This window comes from Dermacentor andersoni, chromosome 2 (assembly GCF_023375885.2).
Source record: "Dermacentor andersoni chromosome 2, qqDerAnde1_hic_scaffold, whole genome shotgun sequence".
Lineage (NCBI taxonomy): Eukaryota > Metazoa > Arthropoda > Arachnida > Ixodida > Ixodidae > Dermacentor > Dermacentor andersoni.
The window spans coordinates 26,866,793-26,892,501 of NC_092815.1; the positions used below are offsets into that span (position 1 = coordinate 26,866,793).

The 25,709-nt window shown below is 46.0% G+C and overlaps 1 protein-coding gene across 2 annotated transcripts in view; it reads right to left on the reverse strand.

Moving 5' to 3' along the window:
• Positions 1 to 25,709, reverse strand: part of l(2)05287 (WD repeat-containing protein l(2)05287) — a 70,433-nt gene that overhangs the window by 37,106 nt on the left and 7,618 nt on the right. For both annotated transcript variants that reach the window (XM_050189652.3, XM_055077324.2), the window contains exons 6-9: positions 25,547 to 25,654; positions 17,527 to 17,612; positions 10,936 to 11,091; positions 7,184 to 7,362 (exon numbers count right to left, since the gene is read on the reverse strand). In XM_050189652.3, coding sequence (XP_050045609.1) covers positions 7,184 to 7,362; positions 10,936 to 11,091; positions 17,527 to 17,612; positions 25,547 to 25,654 — 529 coding nt within the window. The remainder of the gene's footprint in view (positions 1 to 7,183; positions 7,363 to 10,935; positions 11,092 to 17,526; positions 17,613 to 25,546; positions 25,655 to 25,709) is intronic.

A 25,709-nucleotide genomic window follows, 5' to 3' on the forward strand; every position in this document is an offset into this window, starting at 1 on the left:
GAATTTTCGTGGCACTTGAGTATTGTTATAAGTGGGTTCGACTCCATAAAATCTCCAATTTCAAAGCGAATTTGAATAAAATATGCAAATAAAAGTGCGAATCGAATAAAATATTTTCAGAAAAAATGAAACATTTTTCACCAACCAGAGGTATGCAAAAAAAGGCGAAGTTTATTGCACAGCAAATAATGTACAGTAAAACATTAATTCAACCCTCGTTAATTCAGAAAATTGGCTAATTCGGACTTGTTCTCTGGTCCCGGCAGCCGTATGCATTATTTAGTACAATCAAACTTGTTAATTCGGATGCATTTCGCCGCACAATGGTTAGTTCAGACAACTCTGGAAGCTTGGCGATCGCGGAGAAATGCAAATATGCAATGCAAAACAGCAAAAAAGGCACTACCGTCCAACAGAAATGAAGTGGCAGGGTCCACAATGTCGTAGTCATCACCGGAAATCGTACATGAATGACAGCAACACCGGAACGATCCATTCCTATTTGCGCCTTTAAAGTCTTTATTCTTGCCTTTACTGCCACGCACAACAGCACGTCGGCTGCGATCGCGTTGATAGCGACTGCAGTTTTGTCCGCAGTTGTTGCAGCAAACGGTAGTTTTGTTTTGACTCAATGCAAGGTTGTCGAAGATGAAGAGCACCAGCTACATGGCGATAGATGGATGGTCTGTTGATGACCAGCTCACTGGCTAAAATACGATCGGGATAAGCACACGGTTTTTAAAAGGCACGTCTGATAAAGACGCGCACTGTGGCCACGCCGCGAAAGAAGTTGCGAGGCCTTTGCCACTTCGAGCGCTAATCAATCATGAGATGACGAGAATGGCAGCTTCTGCAGTGCTTTTATGCAACATAGAAACAGGATTTACTCATTCATTCAGTAAATAAAAGCGTGTTGATGTGGCAAGCATTTGTTTATTACTTCCTTGATACCCTTGATAATTCGACATTTGATTAATTTGGACATTTCTTTTCGGTCCCATGAAATCCAAATTAACAAGGTTTGACTTCCAGGAAAATTATGATTTGTTGTCAACAAAATTCTCTAGTACAGCACTCTTGCTTGACATTATCATAACAGGAGATATTTAATGTTGTCATGCACGAAGGCTGGCTGCTCGACATGCTTTGGGAGGAGTGATACCCTCCTGCATGTCACAATTCCTTCAAACACCAAAAGAGCCATTTGTTGGACACACTAGTGTCTGGTATTGGCGAGTATCTCTTTGTAAGCCAAGCCAACAGTGGGCGCCAGGCTTATACCACCATTCACATGGATATCCTTTAAAAATGAAGCTTTCTTTGCCTCTTCCTTTGACTTTCCCACTGCTGCTGCTATCGCTATCTTGCAAACTGTGTCGGCAGGTCGTTCAGAGCACATACTTATATGAAAGGAGCGCGCCAGAGGCAAGGTTATGTGATAAACTCATTTGGGCCCTTCTGAGTCACCACAGTACCCTCTCGACTACTATAATTATCTGTGACCCTCTGCAAAAGCATTGCAGAATCTGCAGTGCTTACCTTTGTACTAACATGCAACAATCCAGAGGAGAGATAGACAGAATGTTAGAAAAAAAGGTAGCAAGAGGAAGCAGAGAATGGGTAGGGATGACGCAGTCACAAAACGAATGAATAACAACCTTGCCCCTTTTCTCTTGCACCTCACACACATTGGGGACGTCAGAGGGCAATTAAACACTACTACAGTTAAACCTGAATGTAACGAACCTCTACATAATGAATTCCTGGATTTAACTAAATGTTTTCATTCCCCAATGCCACCCTCCATAGAAGCCCGTGTATTTCTTACCTCCACGTAGCGAAGGCATTGTGGCAATTGACCTTGTTGTAATGAACTTTCGATACTCACCATTTATTATTGTGAGCAGTAGCTCTACCAAAAATTTGGGAAAACAATGTGTAACTTTTGTAAACAGTATGTAAATTTTGTAATTGATAAATAAGGCAAGCAGCCAATCGCGAGAGGAACGCAATCAATCGCAGTGAGCCAGAGAAATCGATCCAGTGTGCCGTGATGTCGATGCTAGCTCCCCTAGCGCCGCTCTGTGACAAGCAGATCAGACTGTGCATTTTTCACTTATGCATTGTGACGCCAGGTGTCACTACCGTGCCTGCCCGTTGGTGTGGCCAGCGCCTCCTCTAACTAGATGCCTGCACTATGAGCCAGAAACTGCCCATCCTTCTTTTTCCCTTTTAAACCTGTCCACTTCGTACGGTTACAGGAGCCGCCTCGCAGAGGATGCTTCCAACACCGGAGGCTGCGCCGCCGCCGCCAGAAACTTGAACAGGCGACGACCACACATTGCGATCTATGCGTAAGTACACAAAATTCATGCTATTGCCTTGTTCACTCAGCTTACCACCAAACGTTTTGCTCAGTAATGTGCCACTGCTGCACGTCACGATGCTAGTCCAGTCAGAGAAAACGAGACCCAGGCGTGTATTTTCATGAGACACCTTCCGACAGCAGTTTGCGTGACCAGTGGCTACGGAAATTTCGAGTAAGGATTAAGTGCCAGCAAGTTATCCTGTAGTGGACTCCAGGAAAGACTTACAGAGTGGCTGCTGAAGCCAGTTGTCATGCCCAGTGTTTGGACAGTTTTTGATCAACACAGACATTCCTAGACCGCGGCCGCAAATGAGGATGCTACCGACCTGGCCGGCAGTGCTGGCGTGGCATGGTGGCAGGAGTGTGAATGTGAGAGTGGATGCAATGCAAGTTTTAATTTCAGCAGTGTATCACGCGATATCTTGAATGTGAAAGAAAACATCAGCAGTGCAGTGAAGTCGGGCACAAGTTCAAAGAAAGAAAAGGATGAAGTTGTTGACATATGCTGATGTGGGCAAAGCCGTGTTTACATGCTTGTTGGACACACGGGCACGAAATGTGCCCAGAAATGGCACGATCTTGCAGCAGAAAGCGAAGGATTTTGTATGCATCCTGCACCACAAGGACTTCAAAGCTAGCAACGGCTGGTTGCAAGCACTTAAGAGCTGAAATGGAATCGCCGGGAAAATCATTAGCAGCGAGTATGCGTCTGCCAACAGCGATTCTTCTGCAACGTGGGTTGCCGAGAAGCTGTCTGGCATTTTCATCCACTATGAGGTAGCTGACATCTACAATGCTGATAGAATGCTCTGTTTTATCAGATGTTGCCAAATCGCACGCTGGCGCTTAAGTGAGAAGACTGTCGGGGTGGCAAGCAAAGCAAACTCCGCATGACGGTTTTGCTTTGCACCAACAGTGATGGCAGTAACAAACGAATCCTGTTAGTTATAGAGAAAAAGGCCCAGCCCAGATGCATCTAGGGGACCAGATGAATGTCAGTTACATATGTGGCCAATTTTAAAGCGTGGATGTCCCAGGCGATCTTTTTCAACTGGTTGAAAGAGTTCCACGAAGACATCAAGCGACGAGACCGCCAAATCTGCTTGCTGCTTGACAATTGCTCCTCCCACCACATCGGCAGCCTTCAGCTGTCATACATCGAGTTGATACATTTTCCTCCCAAATGCACATCCCTGATAAAGCCACTGGACAAAGGAATCATCAACAGCTTCAAATGCTGCTACTGCTGTCAGGTGATAGATAAGACCCTTCTGGAGATCCATTTTGAATGGCAGATGAAGGTAAACATATATCAAGTGGTCAAGATGGTTGCTGCATCGTGGCAGGAAGTTGGAACCCAGACAGTTTCAAATTGCTCTTCCAATGCCCAAATAAAGGTCGTTTAAGCTGAAATTTGCTATGACAAAGCGGCGCCTGAAAACCTACCTGATGTCACCGAAGATAGGATGCATTACGTGCGAATAATCGAGTGCCTGATGACATGAAACTTGGCGCATTTTTGTATGCTGACAATGGCGCTGTATGTACTGAAGAAATGTCAGATGCGCCGTTTGTTGAAATAATGCAAGATCATGTTGATAAGGAAGATGCATCAGAAGCAGATCTGCTGTTTGCTGTGCCTGCCGCGAGAGAAGTGATGGATGCGTTGGATGTTTTGTGTCGTTTCATCGGCGCAGAGGATGGTGAAGCCGCATTGCATAACTTAGCTTCTTTGGAGCACCGTTTGATGTCATCAATCATGCAGGAGAAACAAGCTAAAATCACACAGTTTTTTCTCCTGAATAAATGTGAGAGGTGAGCTCACCTGAAGTGAAATCTGCCTCACTTTGTTTTTGTATGATACTTCCCGGTTTTCACGTAAAACTGCATGCAACATAAACCTGTATATAAGTGAAATATTGCGGCCCTTCTACAATTTCATTAAATCCAGGTTTAACTGTACTAGACAAGGCAACAGTTGCGGTCAAACTGGATAAATTTATATTCAAGGCACACTTGGCTACATTTGTACCGTAAAAACCGGTATATAGGTCGAACTTTTTTTAAAAAAACCGTCGCTAAAAGTCGACCCTGGTCTTATATACCGGAAATTGACGGAAAAACTATGGAAGTCTAGCAGCAATGGGCGGATGAAGTAAACAGCCGCCTTCACCATCGCCATCAACAGCAGCGCGGGGTGGCAACATTGTGGCACCGGCATTTTGCGTTTCCATTGTCACAAAGTTATATTGGTGAAAGGCTGCTTTTTCCCATTTTGTTTCAAAATGAGCGGAAGCCGACGTCAATTCACCGTCGCCTTCAAGAAAAAGGCGATTGAGTACACGGAAGCCCACAACAACCTGGCGGCCCAACACGAACTTGGAGTATCCGAAAAGAGCATTCGGTAGTGGCAGAGGCAAAAGCAACGTATTACAACTTGCAGCAACCAAAAGAAAACGTCATTTCATGGGCGGATCGCAGCGGACCACAGAACTGGAAGGCAAGGTAGCGGAGTTCGTCTGGGAGCTGAGTGTAACATCGCTGCCTGTAACTGCCGAATGCATCCGTTTGAAAGCGGTAGAGGTCGCGCGCGCCAATGGACTGGGCAGCCAGAAGCACTTGTCATCCGACTTTTGTTAGGACGACCATCGACCCGCGCGTTTGTCAGCACCTTATCATTGCGGCACGGAGCGGCGAAATAGCGAAAGTAAGCGCATGCGTACACATGCGCGTATCTCGTTTGTTTCACCGATCAGTGCCGTTAATAGGGTGCTGACAAGCACGCGGCTCAATGGTCACGCGATACTGTTAAAAACTTGGCCACGTGCACATGTGAGCAGCGTTTAAATAACTGTCACCATTGTGCAACCGGCTGAGTCGCATTTGTTTCAAGGTAAGGGTGTCTTTCAGTACTTTTGCCACTGAAAAAGATTTTTTTCATTTTTAGAATTCGTTAGTTGGGAGATCAATCTATATTCCGGTCTGACCTATAGTCCGGTTTTTACGGTACTCTTTCTGGAAAAAAATAAATAAATAAACGTCGTGCAAATTTGTCAAGCGGACAACTGATGCAGGGCATGCAGGCACAAAGCTGCACTAAAGCATCGCAGCGTCTAGATGACACTATGGAAACAGCTCCCCATGAAATCAACACTCGTGTATCTGCAACAATATTTTGTGGCAATGGCATTACTTGAGCTCGCAAATTTGATTCCAACCATGGCAGCTGCATTTCGATAGGGGCTAAATGTAAAAATGCTTGTGTACTAAGATTTAGTTGCACATTAAAGAATTTCAGGTGATCAAAACTAAAATGAAGTCCCCCATTGGTGCATGCCTCTTATCAAATTGTGGGCTTTGCATAATGTTTAACACTTTTGCAAAAAGTCATTGCGAAATGTGACGTAATGAAAGCACTAACATTCTCACAGGCTACAAACAATGGCGCACAACAATGCTTCAGGCAAACATGTCTCGCTGTGTGTTCAGTGTACTAAATAGACCAACACAAGTGGCGCACGCAAGGTAACTTCTAACATGAACTCACCATTCCAGTAGTATTGCACTAAACACTAAACATAAACATTAAGCATTCCCAAAGTGCGTGAGATCCACATATTTTGGCCGAAAATTTCATGATGCACATATCTTTCAACATGTGTTTATGGCAGTAAAAATTGTTCCAGCTTGATGAGCCTATGGAAGTCTTTCCACAGTGACGATGTGGAAGGAGGTTCTTCAGAAGTTTTTGTTGTTGAGTACATATCTGGGTCAAATGGTGTTAAAATTTGCCTTGCTTCTTCTAAAGCCAATTTTTTAATCCACTTTGCCATTGAAGCATTTTGGTGGTACTCGACTACATTGGAACGAGGGTCTAAAAACATTGCCAAGCTTACTACTTGGTGAAATTTACTGTTTGGAAACTGCGTTTTTAGGCACTTAGTCAGATTAGTAGCATACACAAAGGTTTCCACTTGGCTGGTGGTGATGTCCAGATGCATGAACACGCATCACAGTGTGGATACTTGAGCTGATAGTGTTTGTAGCAGGGCACGAGCAACGGTACCAATACAGTGAACATGTCTTACTTCAAGTATGCTTTGCTGCATGACTAATATGCTTTTCCTGAATGTATCCTGCATGCTTCGCCCCATAATACAGGTATACTGCGGCAAAGCTGACTTAAACCGCCAAAAGCAATTTAGGGCGCATTTGAATATTTCGAAGAGTAAGTGTTTTTCAGATCAAATCGAATACTAACCGATTTGAATCGAATATTCAATATTTTGATTATTTGCACTCTTAGAAAAAATACACCAATAAATATTATGTTCTACTGATGTGTTTCCTGAACAATGTCACTGCACAACCAGTAGGCATTTTTATATAGGTACGTACTAGTCCTGTTTGCCTCCATTGTGTATCACTCAAAATCTGGTGATACACTGATATCCAATGTGGCATTGCCAATGGCTTTCATGGTTGTTTTCGTCAACTTTGCATCTCCCCCTGAGCCTCGTTGACTAAATGTGTTACCTGCTAGTATGCAGAATTGCAGTACAGATGGTGCCATTTGTCATTATTGGCATATGGCATTTAAGGCATGCTCTAGGTAATCGTGGCATAACATACAATGTGGATAATGAACAGATTTACAGTTTGTGCTTGTGCATGAAAAACTCCCACTTTCAATTGTGATTCTGTACATAATTAGGTAATCTTCTACGGCCAAACAATTCTAAAAAAAATTCTGAAAGGGCTATCTAGCCACCATAAGCAACTTATAATGCCTGCGAGAGATGTAGGTGTACTAACGCAGAAAAGCTGCTTGTCTTCATGGGGCTGGTAGAACTGCAAATGCCCTGGCAGTCCTCGAAGAAGCAAGGCACTAGTGCGGGGGTCATGAAGCAGCAGCTCACGTGCAGACCCTTGACTCAGTGCAAGTCCTTGCACTTGGCGCACCACACACAACTGGCTGCTCACTAGCCGCAGGCCTGGAAGACAGAGAGGGTCAACAACATGCTTAGGCACAGAGCTTGCCATCATCCTTGTTCTCTCCATGCGAACAAAACTAGAGTACAGTCAACTTTCATTACTTTGACCCGGACGAAACCGATAAAACTGATGAAATTATCTGATGGGTAGAATTAAACAAGATGAAGAAAAAACTTCAAAACACACGGCCGATTCATCTGGCAGTATTTGGATTACTCTGACATGGTCCCAAAGCAAACGCCCTCCCACTTGCTATGTGTCCAAAGTAGAAAACTAACGTAGAGATAACATAAGCTCTTAAACAATGTAGAAATTTAACACACACCCAATTTTTTAACAATACGTATCGGAGGGCAATATGTATTGCACAATGGTGGCCGATTTTCTATATCAGCTTCGCCTCGCGCATTTTTAAAGTTAGCTTCGACGCAATACACTGGTGTTGTGCGGCAAAGCATATAAACATTGCAAAAGCTTTTTGGAATTTTTGTGTGTGCGGAAGGTAAATACTGTATACATTCGTTACAATGGAGCAGCATACAACAGACTTTCGGATAGAACGGGCAATATTTCAACCTTAGTTTGCTCTACCTATTTTATTAATGCAACGAAGATTGCTTTTAATGGATCACGTTACAACGGGCTATCGGCTACAGCAGACGAAATTTGTGCCAATTTTTGTCAAAATTGGACAAATAAAACAGACTTCCACCGTGTCGACATGGGCTGGCAACTGACTTGCGAGGGTCAGCCGACGACCGTGGCTCAATATCGTGCGTGCGGGGGAGGGAGGAAAGCAGGGCGGAAGCACGCCGGCCTACGCGTGCGATGCACAGGGGGGTGGGGGTTCTAGTCCGGTGGCTGCTGTTCACCGCGCAGGTGCTATATCTTGAAAGCTATCTGCGATGTGGACAAACTGCACGCCTGCGCCGTATCTTGAAAGCGATCTGTGATGTGGACAACGTGCACACCGCGTGGGCGCCGTATTTGAAAGCGATCTGCGATGTGGACAATATGCGCTCAGCGCTGGTACCTTTGTATGCGCTGTGATTTCAATGTTTATTTCACATTGAAGAGAGAGACAGCATGAATGTCAATTGGCTCGCTGTCGCGGCCGTGCTTCCACATTCCAACGTTTTGTGCAAGATGTGTTCATGATTACCTGTGCGCATGACACGGTGCTTGTTAATTTAGTCAGTAAGGTAATGTTTACAATTTTATACGGCTGATAAAACTACTATCCTTACTTCGCATAGCTGTCTATTAATTTGCTATCGGAATCGATGCTTTGCCATTCAGGCGAAACTGTGACTTTTTTGTTTGTTTGTTTTTTACTTTGGACATTCGTCACTCGCTCTGCAATAACGTTTTTACATATCTCGACTAATGTTTCGGAAGTGAGGCATTTTGGATATTACGGACATCAGATAAAACAGGTGTTTTTTCCGGATTATCAGGGTCAATTGTAACGAGAGTCGACTGCATTACAATGGCGCTGTATATGGCTAGGGTATCATAGAATTTTCGTGTCGACACACATCACCAATGGCTCATACCCTTGTAAGCACTCATACCCCCGTAATCCCTCATATGCTCATAAGCAAGCAAAAAATGCAATGGCTCATAGCACCGTAAGGGGGGCTATGAGCCATAGTGAATAAATACAGCATGCTTTTTGCCCTTTCATTGCACTCTCTCTCCGTTTCTGACAGGTAAGTGGGTGGACTCACATTATTTCGGTTAAGCAGTACTACTGTTTAGTAAATACTTTTTCCAAGCTCTGGCCAACTACAGTTTAACGAGGTTTCACGGGACATGTTTTTTTAATGCGACAGCATTAAGGAGCTCGTACTGCCGTCCCACGTCGGACGTCATTTCGGCAAAAAGATATTCAAACCACCCACGCCCAGGCCATCCATGTGATGCAAGGAATTTACTGAACTTAATGAATTTCTCAAGCTAAAATATGTGGAAAAATCTTAAACTATGACTTACACACAACCTGCAGATATGATAGCTCTTGGATTGCAATTTGACTAGACGAGAAAGCATACCGTATTTACTCAAATCTAGGCTGACCTCGATTCTAAGCCAACCCCCGAATGTCCGAAGCCAGAAAAATGAAAAAACTTGCCTCTAATGTAGGCCGAACAAAAAAATGAGGGCTGCGTTCACAATATGAAAACAGCATTTATTTAATATAAACATGTCATGCTCACTTTACGTCATCATCGCTGCTAGCCTCAAATGCTTGCGGATGCGCGCAAGCTCACATCCGCACCCCCGTGCATGCGCAGACAGCGCTGCACGCCTCATACGCGTTGAAACGCGGTGTGATCTCGGTGAACTGCTCCTCTCTGTTATTGCGCGCTTATCTTCCTTGTAGCTGTCATCTCCTCGTTGCGGCAAACACAAAAAGCGTCTCCCATTGCCCCCTCCAATGACGGAAGTTTTTTTCATCGATGCTGAAGTCCTGCCCGGCTTGAAAGTTTGACGGTGCCTCTGCAGGTAGCACAACTTTTCGATTGAAAGCAGCACTGCAGTGGCATCACCTGTTTGGTGCCATTACGCTAATGCCATGCCAAACCCCGATACAACACGGGTCAAAATGCGACGTTGCTCGTGTACTTCAGTTGGCTACTGGCGCAGCGAGTAGCGGCCACGATACTGAGATTTGTAGATGGTGCTATTTATGCACCACATTTATCATTTTCCATTAAAAGTGGCGCGTTTTTTAAAATCCTCGAATCTAAGCCAACCCTAGAGTTAGGTATATGATTATTCGAAAAACGCTATTGGCCTAGATTCTAATAAATACGGTAATCCTGTAGCACAAAAACTCAAGGAAACCCCTTTTCTAGCGTTTCCACAATTCACAGACCGACCGCAGCGTCCGCCACTTGTGTACGCCGGCATGTGGGTGTCTAGAGGGCCATAGAGCGGTGCACTCGGTTCCTTGCAATACCTCCAGCTGGCACTCGCCTCCACCGCATCGCGGCCCACGCAAAAGGCCGTGTTTCTACCCCAAAGCCCCGTCTTCATGTATAGCCTTCACGACCAGCATTTCCCGATAAACATTATGGTTACATACGCTCCAGTTTCCGGGAAGTGTCAGAAGCAGTCAGGGATTTTTTAATGCTATCGCATTCCACTCTTAAAGACTAAGCTTAAACGTCCTCCAAATTTTTGCACATGTGCAGGCTTTGAAAATTGTTGTTTTAATTAGAGCACAAAACTAATTATAGGACGTCATGCGAAGAAGCTGTGCTAGTTCTCAACATTAAGGGTTTTGTGTAATTTCCGGCAACTGGTGATGGCAGCATTTCTTGAAGTTTCGGTATCCAATCCGGTCTGTGAATTGTGGAAACGCTAGAAAAGGGGTTTCCTTGTCTATTTCTGTGGGAATTTCATGACGTATTCACTCGTATTTCCAATGTAAAATGTAGCACAGGGAATGCTCTATATCTACATTCTCTGAAGCACTGCTTCTTACATGGTCCAAAATGTCATTGCGGTTGGCCTTTACAGGCATTATATCTGTGTAGGTAAGACTAAATTGTAAATGTGCTCACAGTTGTCGGTGTGCGCTGTCAGGATTAGAGTGGCATCAGGTGAGGTGGCAATGTGGCAGATGGGTAGGCCTATGCGAGGCACGAACTGGCTGTCTCCCGACGGCAGGCTCCACTTGACCAATACACACTCGCCACCTCCACTTAGTAGGAAACTGCCTGCGGCCCAGGAGAACATGGTGATATACTTAGACAACAGCAATGCAACAAGCAAGCACTAAAGTTATTTATAATGGGTAGACTATTCTTTTGAAACAGTACTTGCATTTCTTTGGCAGAAGTTGTTGATTAATTTTGCAGAAAACAAAGCCAAAAGCTTCTGATTTTGCTCTTAAGAGATGGTGCCAACGATGTCATTGCACCATCCATAAATTTCATGGCACTCCCCATTACTTCTGTCATTCTGCTGCAGAATTTTTTCAAAAACTTGAAAAGTTAAGTCTTTTTGTACTTTCAAATGCAATCTAGTCTTCTTTGTTGATCAATGCTTAATTAGTCCTGAGCTAATTATGAAAAAAACTAATGAATTTGTAAGGCTGAATGAGGATGCAGTAACAAAGCTAATGTGAATCCCTGCTACCCACAGAACTTATATGAAAGAAAACTTGGAGGCATCAATGCAAGTTTTAAAAGCAACTGCTGTGGCAGCTCAGTGGTAGGCTAGCGCGAATGTCAAACGTTGATGAAAGAGCCAGATGTTGACCAATCAATAAAGGTTGGTACACTTGATATGAAGTCTGACTCTGACTGCGTGATGCTGACAGTTAATGCTGTACAGTGCAAATTCAGTCTGAGGCTTTCCGTCTACATGTGAGCTTGACTCACTCTGTTCTGCAAGCACACAGACGAACTTGATAGGCATGCTCGCTGCTTCTGCACTTGTCAGTCTAGCTCACATGCATGATCTGAGAGCCAATCAGCGATGAGCGTCAAGCTTCCTGCGACAGCTTGCCTTCCATTGCCCTGCCTTCCTTGGCTGTTATGCCTAACCAGCGCTGTTTTGCTGGGTGTTGGCTGCATCGACACAAATCTACTCACAGTGTCTGTACGGCTCTCCGGAAACAGTATGGCCGCTGTGAACAATATGTATAAATAATCCAGCCGGCGCAGAAATCAGTAGGCGACTGTAAACAAATTCATCTGCCTTGTCTTGCCTATGAGTTATGCAATCTGACTTGCTCACCAAAACCGAAGCTGTTGATTATACATATTAAAATTTGCCATATTTTTGAGCACATTAAACACACCAAAAATTAAAAGCATCACCAGGGTGCACCAGCAACACCAGGGTGCAGGTAACAGGTGAATTTCACCTCAAGGTACAGTTTCACAGCAGCAAGGCCTACGTTGTCATGCAACCACAATCTACCATCCGCACCCCTGAAGAGGTGGGGAACAGAGCAGCTGGCCAAAGATACAGTGTGGACAATTTGTGCATTTCAGAATGGAGACTGTTTTTACAAACAGAGTGTTGTATGTAATTATATTTGCGGGTTATACACATCCCTTCTTTTTCTTCTTCTTTTTTTTTTCCAGACGTGTTCTGATTGGGGGGCGGGGCTCATATATGAAAAAATATGTACTAGTACTATATTCATCTGTTTCAAAAACTTCGAGTACTACAATTTCGGCCAAAGCAAATATCGAATAGCATAATATTAGATTGCATGCTTGAAACTATCCAATATTCGCACAAGCCTACTTCATTGCTAGGGCGCTGCTCTGTTGAGCATGAGGTCTCGGGTTCAGTTCTCAGCCTTGGTGGTTGCATTTCAATGATAGCAAAATGCAAAAACCCGCCTAAGTACCATGGTTTAGGTGCATGTTAAAGAACCTCTATTAGTCCTCCATCACGACATTCTCCATAACCCACTGGCCGTTGTGCAGTTTTTGGATGCTAAATCCCACAATAATTAAGTTTAGAAAGTAAGCAAATTCTGTATTGCAGCATGGCATCCTAGTCAAACCAGCATTTCATATAGAACTCTGAACAACATCTGTAACAAGAACGGAATGCTTTTGGACTCAGAGAAACAAAGAAACAAAAAAAGCTGCCATTAGGCACACAAACCCTCTAATTCTGGCACTTACAGCATACATACAATGGCACTTGACTTGCCCATGAAGCACAGGTAAAGAGAAATTGAAGTATCAAGAGAGAGCCAATGCTGTTGAAGTTGAACCGGTACCCTTTTTTACAGCAAACACGTAAGGTCCATTTGATTTGCCTGCCTGTGAACCCGTTCACGGCTGTTCACGAGAAGTTCAGATATTGTGCAGCTCGATTTCTGCGGTGCCGGCACAGCACAACACTCGGAACGAATGCCAAGGTGCAGACGCAGTGCAGGCATTATGTTCGACTAATGTGCATAGGATGCGTATGTTTGAGAGGTCCTGCACTGCAGGTACAGTAAAACATCGCTAAACTATACCCACTTAAACAGTAGTTTTGTTTTAAAGGTAGTAAAGTCAAATCCCCGACTCAGTGGCCATTGAACATAATGCATTTTGTATCTGCGTAAGCTGTACCAGCTTATTGCATACGTATCGGTTAACATGTAGTGTTTCCACTTTTCGTCGCACAATCACGGCGGTGCATCGTCCTCATCGGGCAGCCTGGCAGAACAACAAGCCTCAGAGATTGGAACAACGGCCTCCAAGCACTCTGTGCGTTTGCGCATGAAGCCACATCAACATCATTTCAGCGCTGTGCCAGAGAGTGTTGTGGTGTTGTCTAAGCTAGGAGTTGCGTCATGCCGAAGCTCGGATAAAAAACACTGGGTGCTCAGCATAGAAAAAAAATTGGACATCGTTCATGCTATCGAACATGGCACGAAGAGTTGACGCTGGCACGCTACAGGGATCTACCATTGACTACAATGTACAGCCGAAACCCGCGGTAACGAAATCCCGAGGGAACGAAATTCTCGCCGCAACGAAATATTTTCGGATCCCCAGCGAACAGCCATAGGAGTCAATGCATTTTCTATCTCGCGACAACGAAACTTTTTTCTATAGCAATCCCTCATTAATGAAATTTTCTGAAACGGCAGTCCGCAAATAATCTACTCACGTAACACTAATTGTGTCCGGAAACTGCTCAAATGCATTCGTTGTGCGCTTAAATTCCATTAACTACTGCCACAGCACACTTGCGTCGCCGCCGCCATCACTGTTTACAATAAAAAAAAGCCTCGCACCACCTCCATGACACCTCGTGACAGGCGACAGCGATGATGATGATGGTGGTTATTCCCCCGTCGCAACGGGTGACTGCGCAGTGTCCGGGCCAAAAATGCAATTATTAGTATTTAAATGATACAAATAAAAAAAAAGACAAGAACCTTAGGCGATCTCGCAGTGAGCACATTTTATTTAATCCTGTGTGCCATCATAGCATGTGCTAAATGCGGAGCGAAACGCCTGCGTGCATGGCAGCCAAATCGACATCTACTACACGTGAAGGCTCCGATAACCCGGCTGACGCTTTACCAGTGGGCTTTGTGTACCGCCGCACATGGTCGTGTGCTCAGTGTCGTTGGTGCTAGAGTGCGTCAATTAGGTGTCTGTGTGCCGATCGGACCATTTGCTTTGACAGCCTGCTAAGACGCCGCCTCCAGCCAAAAAGAGGAAATTTATGACACTGCAGGATAAGGCTGCAATTATTGCCCAAGCTGGAAAGAGCTGGAATAAAAGGGATATCGCCGAACAATTTGGAATTGCGTGCAGTTCAATATCTACGATTCTGAAAAACAAGGCCTCCATTCTCGGCGCGCTCGGAAATGGTGTGAGTGCGAAGAAAAAAACGGTGAGCGCTGCGGCAGTTCCAGATGTAGACAAGGCGGTGTTTGCACGGTTTTGTGAACAGTGTGCCAACAAAGTGCCGCTGTCTGGCAGAGTTCTTCAGCAGAAAGCGCTGGACTTCGCGTGCATTCTCGGGCACGCTGATTTTAAGGCTAGCCCTGGCTGGTTGAGCCGTTTCAAAGCCCTCCACGACATAGTGGCCAAAGTCATTTCCGAGGAGGCAGCAACCATCGACCCTGTGACAACGTCGTCGTGGCTGCTGACCAACAAAGAAGCATTGGACCAGTACAAGCCCTCGCATGTATATAACGCACATGAGACGGCCTTATTCTACGAGATGCTGCCATCGAAGACCCTGGACTTAAAAGGCCAGAAATGCCGCAGGGAGAAAAACAGCAAGTGGCGTGTAACAATTTTGTTGTGCATTAACATGGACGGCACAGATAAACGGCCACTGCTTGTAATCGGCAGAAGTAAGAAGCCCCGCTGCTTCAAGGGAAATTGTCGGCTGCCCGTACAATATACCGCGAACCTGAAGGCATGGATGACCCGGGCCATATTTGGCAGCTGGCTCGAGGCCTTCGATACGGACACGCGGAAGGCAGGCAGATCGGTCTGCCTTTTTTTGGACAATTGCAGTGCCCATCATGTCGATGACGTGGAACTGGGAAACATGCGCTTGGTTTTTTTTCCACCGAACTGCAATTCCGTACTGCAGCCGCTTGATCAAGGCGTCATTCGTAGCATCAAGTGCGCCTACAGGGAGAGGCTGATTCAGCGTCTGCTGCTGAACCTCCAATTGAAGCGTCCCACCGTAGTGGACATGTTCATGGCGCTTAAGATGGTGGCCGTCGCATGGGTTGCGACGTCACCAGCCGTGATAGCTAATTGTTTTAAACATGCCGCCTTCATTGCCACTCGGCAAGCATTATACGCTGATCCAGTGGCATCGCAAGGAGATTCGCTTGAAGGTGCACTAGTTGACAGTGCTGACAGCGCAGTGCCGCCATCGCTGGCCCATGCATGGGATGAACTTTCTGCCGTGACAGCTGGTGTTCCGGATGGCCTCAGCAACGATGAGTTCGTTCGTGTGGATGAAGGTGTTGTGGTGCATGAAGAGATGACTGGTAAGGTCATCATAAGTAGCGTTTGCCAAGGTGCCGACGACCACCAGACACCCAATCATGAGAGGACAGCGAACCCGTGGGATGTGTTGAATGCCTTCGACTTAATTCGTTCATTTTTCGGTGAGCATGATGACGACGTGGCAATGGACCACTTTTTGCAGTGCGAGTAGAGAGCAGTAAAATTGCTGCAAGGCAAGGCTCGGCAAAGTAAGCTGACTGACTTTTGGCAATAATTTTTTTTTTTTTGCAAGCCAATTCCCTTCCCTGTCTTGTCTGCCTCATTCTCGCGCTAACAAAATTCCCGCAAAAGCGAAATGTTTTGCTTTTCCCGGCGATTTCGTTGTTGTGGGTTTCGACTGTATGGCTTTTGGAACGCGAAGAAGTTGACCACGAAGAGATGTCGGCTATGAGCTTCAACTTTTCACCATTACAGCCTTTGTTGTTATCAGTGTCGCCTAACGACAGTGATGAGGACCAAAAGTGGCAGAAGCTGCACGTTATGTCAGCCGGATGAATGCAATCGTTGCGACGAGAACAGCACCTCACAATAAAAAAAGCACACCGCGACTTCTGCAGTGCTGCCGTGCCCATGCATGGAGAATATGCAACGCCAACGAGGAATCTGCCACGCAAGTGCTTGCCAAGAAGAGGGGGCTGGCTGAAAAGCTGGCTTGCAGCTTCCGTAAGTTTGAGGCCGCTGTCGTCACTGCTAGGCCACCGCAGCATCGAACAAAAATAACACTTCTGTCGTGCAAAATGGATAAACAATGCATGTTCTTGCCCTTTCATCGCACTCTTTAAGAGTTGTTTTTGACAGGTGAGTGGGCAATCTCATGCTATTACGGTTAAGCAGTACTACCGTTTAGTACATACTTTTTCCGTGCTCCAGCCAACTACGGTTTAACGAGGTTTCACTGTATGATCGACTACTGGGGCACAAATGCACATTACACTTGCGTACCCACATCAGATGTGCGTAAGTGGGGTTTTAACGGCGCTCGTGCCTGTGTGCTGCTTTGCAGCTGTACGCCTGCACCAAGTCGGCATTGACAGTGAAGCAGGTGCAGCAAAATCATGAACCAGCCTTCACCTTTCCTGCACCTTTTAACATGAACGCTGTGGTTCAGTGGGCACCACTGCTGCAGGGCTGAAACTAATGGCAGGGTGCAGCACCTCGTGAACTGGTTCAGGTGGTACAGGCGAATCGAACGTACCTACAATTTGCACCTTAACACCCTCAATATTCACGCCTAGAGACACTTTATGACGTGGCGACCAGCTTGCTGCTGGGAAAGCTATCCCCAATGAAAAAGATCTACACAAGGGAAAAACAAAGAGGAAACACATTTTGGGACAAGCACACTCATATATTTTGAACACTCTCCCACACCAACAGCCTGCAATGGTATACAGAGCTTTTAAAATACTCCTGTTTCCCCCTCCATTATGATCCTCTATAACCTCATTCTTTTGAAACAAGGAAGGTGATACTCATAACTTTCGTTTACCTCATATGTTGAAGAACTGAGGACACTTAAAGCATGAGAACGAAGAGAGAGAGCGTCAGAGAGAAAATGCAGTTTTGTTGTAAGGGGCCTTTAGGTTAGAGCACCCTGGTCTGGATCCAAAAGGCCTAGCTCATCAAATGCACAATGCCACTTACCAGAAGCAGTGTAAGCCAAGTCAAAAACAGGAAGTGTGTGCCAATGGTGGATGGAACGCACTGGTGTTGGCTCTTTGAGGCCCTGCCTGAAAGGATACAGAAACGAGAGGTCGGTAAGATGCACAGTAATGAGCAATTCCTCCAAAGAAAGGTTAATCAGTTAGTTTTTGGTGATTTCTCTTGACTAAAAATATATATACAACAGGGTGCCCCAAGTATCATGCACCAAGATTTAAAAATATGCAAACGCCATGTAGCTGGACAGAACCAAGTTAATGCTGCTTGCCATCGCTTGGAGATACTCAGATTATTCTTTGCATTCTGCTTAATTACATAATTACATGATTACTTAACCTCTCAAACATTATAGTGAGATTAGAAGTGTCAATTAGAAAATTCTAGAGCAATATGAAAAACTCCTGATGCAGCTTCTGTTGCTCAATACGAATATGCCCCGTGAATACTACATGCAATATTGCTGCACGACTGGCCGCTCAAAGCATTTTGCATGTACATATTTGCGAGCTTCTTTCACATTCGTAAAAACACCTTTATGTAGCACATCTTGAGCAACAAAAACCTGTATCGGGAGTTTTTCATGTCGCAGTACAAATTTCTCATTGACACCTTTCATCTAACTATAATATTTGAGAAGTTCATTAATTAACCCTTTCGCTGTCACGGACGTACCGGTACGTCATCGCGCTTCCCCCCCACGGTGTCACTGACGTACCGGTACGTTCTCTATCGTGCGTTCAAAATTTCGCGCCTGAGCGCAAAGCAGGCGCTCCTGGATTGGCCACGCCATCTGTTGACTCTTTCTACAAGTTCGTATATTCGCCCCGACCTGTGTTAGTCCATGTATTGAAGAGTACGGTGCGACTGCCACTCCCCACTTTCTCTTTGCTGAGTGGCGCGGTGGCTCCACGTTCGCTGGATCATGCGTTGCGCGCGTGTGGTTATGGGTTCAAGGGTTGTTCTGTAATCTCCGCTGGTTTGAAGGTTTTTATTTTTCTTCTGTTGGTGTGCCTGCTACGGCGCGTCAAGTTCAGGCGCACGTGCCGTTGCCTCTCCAAAAAGGGTGACTCGATTGCTGCTTTCGCTCTCTCGCCGCACCCTCGCTTCCGACTTGCAGCAGTAGACGTAAAGCCCTTCGAACTTTGTTTAGCCTTTTTCCATCTCCCTCTGTCTTCTTGATCACGCAACGTCCCATTTCTCTCCGTTGCGCGGGCGACTGAAAGCGCATCCTCCCTGCGCGCGGTTACTTTCGGATGGCTCGACGCGCGAGACCTTCGTCTGCTCATGGGAGCGGTGGCTGAATTCCGATTCAGAATACGAGCCGAGCTCGGATTCGGACTCGGACAAAGTCGCATGAGAGGAAGAGGGTTCCGCATCGTCAGATTCGGATGTTGAACGGATTTTATAGTCAGGCTGATGATGATGCTGATGTTTACTAACAACAGCTGCAGAACACTGAAATGTGCATAATGCATTGACTATGTTATTTGTATACCAATTATAATCAAAAATAAATTGCTATGTTCATTCCCTGTTATGCTCGTTCTCTGAAACCAAGCCGACACTGGGGGTGCGTCACGGCCAGAAACGTCGTCCGACAGCGAAAGGGTTAATTAAGACTAATTATGTAATTACACAGGATGTAAAGAATAATCTGTGTATCTCTAAGCAACATCAAAGACTATCTTGGTTCTGTTCAGCTACGTGGCATTTGCATATTTTTAAATCTTGATATGATAGCATGATAGCTCGGACACTGTGTGTGTGTGTGTAGTCGAAATTTGTTAGTTTGACCGCACTTAATACGAACTTCCGATTTATTCGAACTCATGGCATGGTTCCGTCAAAGTTATGTGTTTTCTAATGAGTAAAAATGCCCAGTAATTCAGCCGTGCAAGCATTTGTGACGATCAAGTTGAACATACCGCGCTTCAACAATCTCTCAACAGCGCACCAAATCACGCAGCGGCGCCTCCAACCAGTATTGCTATGACCCTGCCATAAAGGAAAGGCTTAGGAGAAACCCTTCAATGCTATATGCGGGAGGTGGGGGGGGGGGGGGGGGGGGTTGATTATGCAGATCCGATGCCCTGTGGGAATCTATATAAGTGAAGCTTTCTGTGCTGTTTGCTCTGATTGATGATAACTAGCGGTGATGACAATTAGTTGTGATGTCCTTGCTTGATTTTGTTTTTGAGGGGAGGTACAACTAGCTTTAGCATGTTAGCCTACTATACCATATACACTTAAATCTCTTTATAATGAAGTCGAAAGGGTGCTAAATTTTGTTAGTTATATGTGTTAGTTCGTTATAGCCACTGACTAATAATTTGAGACTAAATTATCGCACATGAGCGTGCATTTACTACAGGTAAGCCATCGCCGAGGTATCAGCTCCTGTCAAGGCGTAGTGGCTGTGGCTGCGTCCGCGGTAATTGCTAATCGTCCTTACCGCTATTGCACACAGGGAGCAACTGGAATCAAACATGTAAGAACTGATTTTATTGCCTTCCATGTCGATGGCGCGAATATTTCATATTCCAACTTCTGCCAAATTCATAGCTAACTCCTGGGGGCACCTTCGCGCCGCTTGACGTTCGATATATTGGGAGTCACTGCTATTTTTGTTAGATGTAAGCGGAATTTTTACTATACGTATACCGTATTTACTCGCATAATGATCACACTTGCGTAATGACCGCACCCCTAAATTTTGCCGTCAAAATTCGATTTCTTTTATTTCCTGTGCAATGATCGCACCCCAAAGTTGCTGCGGTGATATGTCGTGTGCCAAGTCTAGCTAATAATGATTGCGATTACCATCTGTCGAATGCTACGCGAACGACTCTTCAAGACAAACCAGGCGGTCTGCCCGCACCAAATATTCTTTAGCAGATGCCCCATTTCATTCCTTTCATCACTTTCCGCCCTTCCACGACAAAAAATAAATAAATAAAAAAAACCCCAGAACTTGCTTGTATTAGGTGTAGGCTTTATACTAGTTGTCGTCAACAACAAAAACGGCGCCTTTCAATTCTCGTCTGCACTCGTGGGCACGCAACAAATCGCGAGCGGCAACGATAGCAGCCACGTTTACACTGATACGTTAGAAGTGTACCCTATTCATACGCTGACACTTGTAACACAATTAAGATATTCGCCCACCCTTAGCGGAGACGTGCCGTATTAGGATAGTAGTGAAGACAAATGCCACAGTTTCTGCAGCTTGCCCGCCACGTGTTGCTATGTCACTGGCAGCTAAGCGCGCCCTTCTGTTTCTGTCCCCTCAAAGTGGGAATGGCTACGTTATTGCCGCAAACTTGCCGGTATTAACAATTTTATTCATTACTGATACGAAAGAAACTGTTTCAATGCACGTAATGCACTCACGAGAAGAAAAAAAATCGCGTTCGGCGTGTTCGGCTTGCTCCGCCAGCCGCCATTTTTGTTTTGGTGTCCGGCACTACATACAGTGGGAGCTGCCTATTTGTTGAGCTGTTGTCATCCCGCAGCACATTCGAGATGAAAAAAATTTTTTTTCCTTTTTGCAGGAAATTTAACCCGTGTAATGATCGCACCCCTGAATTTGCGTCAATTTTTTTTTACAAGAAAGTGCGATCATTATGTGAGTAAACACGGTACTCATTGTAACAATACCGTGTTCAGAAATTGTTTGATATATTCAGGTTCGACTGCATATTCTCACGGGTATAAAACTATTTACATGGTGTATTTACAAAGCGTATATAAACAGCTGCTGAGAATGCCCAGAGGCTCTTGCCACTTTGTCGTCTTCACCGTCGACGACCTTGTTCTCTTTTCCTACCGTAACACGACCCCCGGCAGAAAAAGCACCATCCCGGTGCTTCAGACGGGGCCGTCGGTAAGGGCATAGTAAGGCTTAAGCCAAGAGATGTGTACGACGTCAGGTGATGTGGAACCAGGTGGCACGGCGGAGGTCTCGGGGATTAATCTCGTAAGTGACACTGGTCACTTGACGAAAAACACGGTAAGGGCCTTTGTAGCATGGAAGAAGTTTCTCGGAGAGTGCCACTTGGTGGCATGGGGACCAAAGTAGCACGAGAGAGCCTGGTGGAAAATATGTGTCCCAATGGCGGCGATTGTAAGCGTGCCGTTGAGATTCCTGCGATGCCAACAGACAAGTACTGGCAAACTGGAGCGCATGGTCAGCATGGGCGATGGTGTCACAGGCATAGTCGGTCCTCGAATCCTGTATCAAGGGGAGTGAAGTGTCCAAGGGTAATACAGGGTCCCAACCGAAGAGCAAGTAAAATGGGGAATACTCAGCAGTATTGTGGCGTGATGAAATATAGGCGGACGTGACATAAGGGAGCGCCACGTCCCAGTCCTTGTGGTCAGGTGAAACGTATTTCGATAGCATGTTAGTAATGGTCTGATTGAGTCACTCAGTAAGGCCGTTGGTCTGGAGATGATAGGAGGTAGCCAGCTTGTGCTTGGTAGAGGAAAGTGCGGTCGCAATCAGTAAGGAGCTGTCACGGGGCGCTATGTACTAAAATGATATCCCGGAGCAGGAAATCTGCGACGTCGGTTGCGCAGCTCGTGGAAAGTGCTCGAGTGATGGCATAGCGCGTCGCGTAATCAGTAGCGGCAGCGATCCACCTGTTGCCGGAGCTGGACTCGGGGAAAGGGCCAAGGAGATCCAAACTGACGCGAAAGAACGGCTCAGGTGGAATATCGATCGGCTGTAAGTACCCGGTGGGAAGCGTTGCTGGCTTCTTGCCATGTTGACAGGGCTTGCAAGCAGCTACATAGCACCGTACGGAGCATGCGAGGCCGGGCCAGTAGAAGCGGCGGCGCACGCGGTCATAAGTGCGAGCAAACCCAAGGTGTCAGGCAGTTGGGGCGTCATGGAGCTCCTGAAGCACGGTTAAGCGGAGATGTTGAGGAACGACAAGGAGAAGGAGAGGACATCAGGATGAAAACTGCGTCAGTACAATATCCCGTTGCTGAGAACGAACCACCGTAACGATGGATCAGTAGGAGCAGATTCCATTCGGTCAATGAGGGTCCTCAAAGCAGCATCATGGCGTTGCTCGTTGGTCATGTCCAAAAGCTGGGAAATGGAAAGAGCGCTTGCGGAAGCGTCCATGTCGGCGTTGGTGGGCGTGTGTACAGGGTAACAGGACAAGCAGTCGGCGTCCTTGTGTAGGCGACCAGACCTATACACCAAAAATATACACCACTTCCTCTTGTAGCCGCAAAGCCCATCGTCCAAGCCTCCCTGTGGAATCTCAGAGAGTGTGGTGGTCTGTTACAATGGAAAAGGGCCTGCCGTATAAATGGGGGCGGAATTTCGCCACTGCCCACACTATGGCCAAACATTCGCACTCGGTAATAGGGTAGTTTCGCTCCACAGGTGACAGACGGCTAGCAAACGCGATGACACGCTTATGGGCGTGTTGAACTTTTGCCAAGACGGCACCGATTCCGTGGCCACTAGCATCAATGTGCACCACTGTAGGGGCTGAAGTAGCGAAGCGTCCTAGAATCGGTGGGGTGGTGAGCATGGTGGTAAGGCGAGTATCTATAAGGGCTGTGACAGGTGTGCCATCAACTTGGACATCAAGAAAGTTATGTCTTGTAAACAGCGTCAAAGGAAGATTTTGCGGCAAATCCAACATTGCAGCACCACCTCGAGGTGCCGCATTGCCTAGTTTTCCTGCTGGGATGGTCCTGGGTACGTCGGTGACGGCGAGCGGTGAAGCTGGGGCGGAGATGGATGGCGACGTTGAGCCGAGAGCGAGCGAGCATAGCAGCGAGTCGAGGTAGCGGCATCGGAAGCGTCGTAGAAGCGACGGGGTGAGCAACTTCGGGGCGAACTTGAATTCCGGAAGGTGTTTCGAGGAGGGGACGGCCAACGGCTCCAGCAATGATGGGAAACGTGACCGATTCGGCCGCAGCAGAAACAGATCGGCCTGTCGTCAGGTGTACACTAGTCAGAGGGATTCCTGGTAGCGTAAAGATAACGGACACTGTGAGGTGGACTGCGATAGGACTGAGGCATAGGAGCAGGGTGGGTGTCAGGGCGACCCAAGGAGCAGGCGCTTGGAAGACCCATATTAGCGGTTTCCTGATGAACCAAGGTCTGGATCAGTGACATCGTCTCAGCAGTGTTGTTTCAAGACGGCTGTTGAGGGGAGGTAGTAAACGCTGCTTCGAGTTCGTGGCGTACAATTCAGGTCACGTTTTCGCTTGGTGGTGGTGAGCTAGATTGGTCGGTACAAGAAGAGGTCGCTGCAGTATTTGGAAGCCGTGTAAACTGATTGTATATACGACGACTCTTTGCCTGCTAGAAACGACGGCATTCATTGATGATGGCGTTGACAGTCGATAAGTTTCTGAAGACTGCAAGGTTGAATGCGTCGTCCGCGATGCCTGTGATAATGTGTCCAACCTTGTCCGCCTCTGGCATGGACGTGTCAATTTTATGACAGAGGGCTAGGACGTCCTGAATGTAGGAGACATAAGACTCGGTAGCAGTTTGGGCACACATAGCAAGTTGTTGCTTGGTGGCTAGTTGTTGACCGGTCGGATTACCAAAAACGTCGGACAGCTTTTCTTTGAACAAGACCCAGCTGGTTAGCTCTTCCTCGTGTGCATAAAACGACGTTCGCAGTGTTCCGTCGAGGTAGAACACGACATTGGCCAGCATTATGGTCGGATCCCACCTGCTCACCTTGCTGACACGCTTATACATCTTTAACCATTCTTCTACGTCAACACCATCGAGGCCGGTGAACTTGCCGGGGTCTTGCAGCTGAGGTAGAGCAATGTACTGGGTATGCGTAGTCGGCATTGCAACTACAGATGCGGTGCCTTCCGCTTGAAGCATGGTCCGAGGCTGGGCGAGACATCCGCTGCAGAGCTCCATGGTGAAGATGCGTACCCAGCACCTCCACCAAAATGTCACGGGTACAAGACGATTTACACGGTGTATTTACAAAGCGTATATAAACAGCTGCCGAGAATCCTGAGAGGCTATTGTCATTTCGTCGTCTTCACTGTCGACGACCTTGTTCTCTTTTCCTACTGTAACAATATATATATATATATATATATATATATATATATATATATATATATATATATATATATATATATATATATATATATATATATATATATATATATATATGTGTGTGGAACAGTCTCACAATAGACAGTTTTATTTTAGCGTATGCTATAAAACAGCGGATCGTCACTGCGCATGCACAGAATGCTAAATGACCCATAGCGTATAGCGTACGCACGCTATTTCTCAGGTATAGCGTTAGCGTGAAACATGGCAGCGGTCTCAGCTGCCTGCTTCGAATTGAATTTGGCGCTGGTTTTGTAAAATAAACTTCGTTCATAGCAAATGACTGTGTAAACGGCTTTCGCTTAGTCTCAGGCCGCTTCACCCGAGTCCAAGGACTTCGAGCCGCCACCTGAGGCCACCACAGCAAGAACTGCCGGACTTTTCTTCAATAAAGTTTCTTCTTATTCGACAATAGAGTATTCTGGATAACCTTGTGGTGTTTTTGAGATCGCTTCTCGTTTTGAACGAGTCGAAGCCTAACAATAGTTGCGTACGCTTAACTAAAACTGTCTAATTTGTGGTTTCTTCAGCATACCTGTAACAAAAAGAGCTTTCATGTCGTGTTGTTGCATGCTAATGCAACTGGTGCCTACAAATATGTGCCTTGTACACATATGCGTGTAGCTTGACATATAACAGTAGGCATGAAGAATGCAAGGTACTTCGTTGCCATCACTGGTCATCACATTGAAATAAGGAAAAAAACCACCAGAGGCTACAGCATCTGTAAATTATATCCTCAGCATCGATACAGAATAAGTGTTCCTGCACTTATATCACAGACAATCTGGACATTTAATGTAGTGTTTCAATGGAGCGTTTGCCCTGGGAACAGGCAGTGTGAATCATTTAGCCACTTAGAGGATAGCAGCAGTGACTTACCAGATGGTGATGCGTCCCAAGGTGTCACCAGTAGCAAGTGATGCCTCGGTGGGGTGGCAGGCTACACAGGAGAACTTTACACCTTTCTTGTGGCCCATGGCTCGAAACCTGTGATTATAACAAGTCATACAAAGGATTACAGTGCCTTGTATGTCTGTGATTA